General features: G+C 53.8%; 1 protein-coding gene across 1 annotated transcript in view; it reads right to left on the reverse strand.

Moving 5' to 3' along the window:
* PPTG_16722 (hypothetical protein) overlaps positions 1–279 on the reverse strand; it is a gene marked incomplete at both ends in the record, with an annotated part of 901 nt that extends 622 nt beyond the window's left edge. Inside the window, one exon of the mRNA XM_008914488.1 lies at positions 122–279. Coding sequence (XP_008912736.1) covers positions 122–279 — 158 coding nt within the window. The remainder of the gene's footprint in view (positions 1–121) is intronic.
* Between the last annotated feature and the right edge of the window lie 1297 nt (positions 280–1576).

Here is a 1576-nt window from a genome sequence, read left to right on the forward strand (position 1 = left end):
CAGGTCGGCGAAGTCGTTGAAGCGGCGCTCTAACTGGTAGTCCGGTCGGCCGCTGGACGCGGTCTTGGTCGTCTTGAGCGTCGGGATGCGCGACGTATTGCGCTCCAGGAACACATCCAACACGTAGTACACCACGCCGTCGCGCTCCGTGGTGTGATTGATCTCGACGCGGTCGATCTTGGACAGGAACGAGAGTGGCTCCGATACCTTGGACGACAAAGTGGGTGTGATGGTCACGGGCGACAGCGGCTGCAGGTGGGGCACCACCGTCGTGGTCATCGGAGCGTCGGTTACGGTGATGCTAGATGCGGAGGACATGTCGAGTGGGGTATGTGTTTTGATGGTTGAGTGGCTCGACAAGCTTGAGTAGCGAACTGCTGCTGGCAGACCTACGCGTGAGACGGAAAAATGACAAGTGAGCCAAGTCGGTGGTCGGCTTGGGTCGCATTTTGCGTGTGTCTATCGGTGGTGAAGGTCACGTTTGCTGTCCTCCCCGCCCCGTCTCGGGCGCTCTACTTGGCAAGGGCGGACAACCGTGAAGTTACCCATCACAGCCAGCCAATCCGTACCCGCTCGTCTTCAACATCGCGCGTTCATTGGCTGAGGTGACAGCCCAAGCACCAAAGTGTGCTACTCTACTCTGCGAGCGTACTGTGACTCAGATCACCGCAGTACATGTACCTCCGCAATAATCTCGGCGAGCACACAACCGGACTGCGAAGACGGCCAATCGCCTGGCATTGAATTGGAGCAGCGAGTTGGTGACCGTGACGCTACAGCCGTGGCAGGCCTTGTTCTGCTTGGTGTCACAGTCGCTGTCAACTCGTGATCCCGCATCTGTATCTGCTGCCGGTGCCACTTCTCAGCGAACGAACGGACCGCTGCTCGACGCTCTGCGCAGATGATGCGAGACGAATTGCCGTTGGTACGTAACGAGCCGAAGCGGAATTATATCTCTTTCATCTCGATACAGCTGCCTCCTCAACAGCCAAGTCGAGGTGCCCCACAAGCGGTCTAGTAGTGATTCTGAGTCTCGCGCCCTTCGGAACCCGATATGCCAAAGCGCACGAGTCTCGGAAATGGTGATGACAGTGCCAGGCGAGGCGTGCAAATGTTGGATTCGCCTTGCTTTCGCTTTTTCGGATTTTTCATAACGGCGACGCCAGCTCGGAAGATACTGCCCGCCTCACGCGAAGACACACCTATCAATCAGTGTTCTGCATCGTCAGGCGATCTTCTAGGTACTATACAGCATTTTACTTTGTAAAACACGTAGGGTTTAAATGTGACGAGGCACTGCGCCGTTCAGGTAAGATGACGCGCACTTTACCAAAGACAAATTCAATTGGTGCTCGCCCAGAAATCATTAGGCATTTGTGATGCAATGTTGGTAGGCGAGAAAATAATGTAAATGCGATAATAAAACTCTAGTTTTTTCGGAAGTTTTACAGTTAGTTTTTTTTCGGAAGCATTCAATTTTTGTGTAAAACTGAAGTTCAGTTTTACGTGAGCTGCTTGAGCAAGCGCCCCGTCACAGGGGCTGCGCTTTTATACAAAACCCCAAAGTCGCAAGATC

This window comes from Phytophthora parasitica (assembly GCF_000247585.1).
Source record: "Phytophthora parasitica INRA-310 unplaced genomic scaffold supercont2.60, whole genome shotgun sequence".
Lineage (NCBI taxonomy): Eukaryota > Oomycota > Peronosporomycetes > Peronosporales > Peronosporaceae > Phytophthora > Phytophthora nicotianae.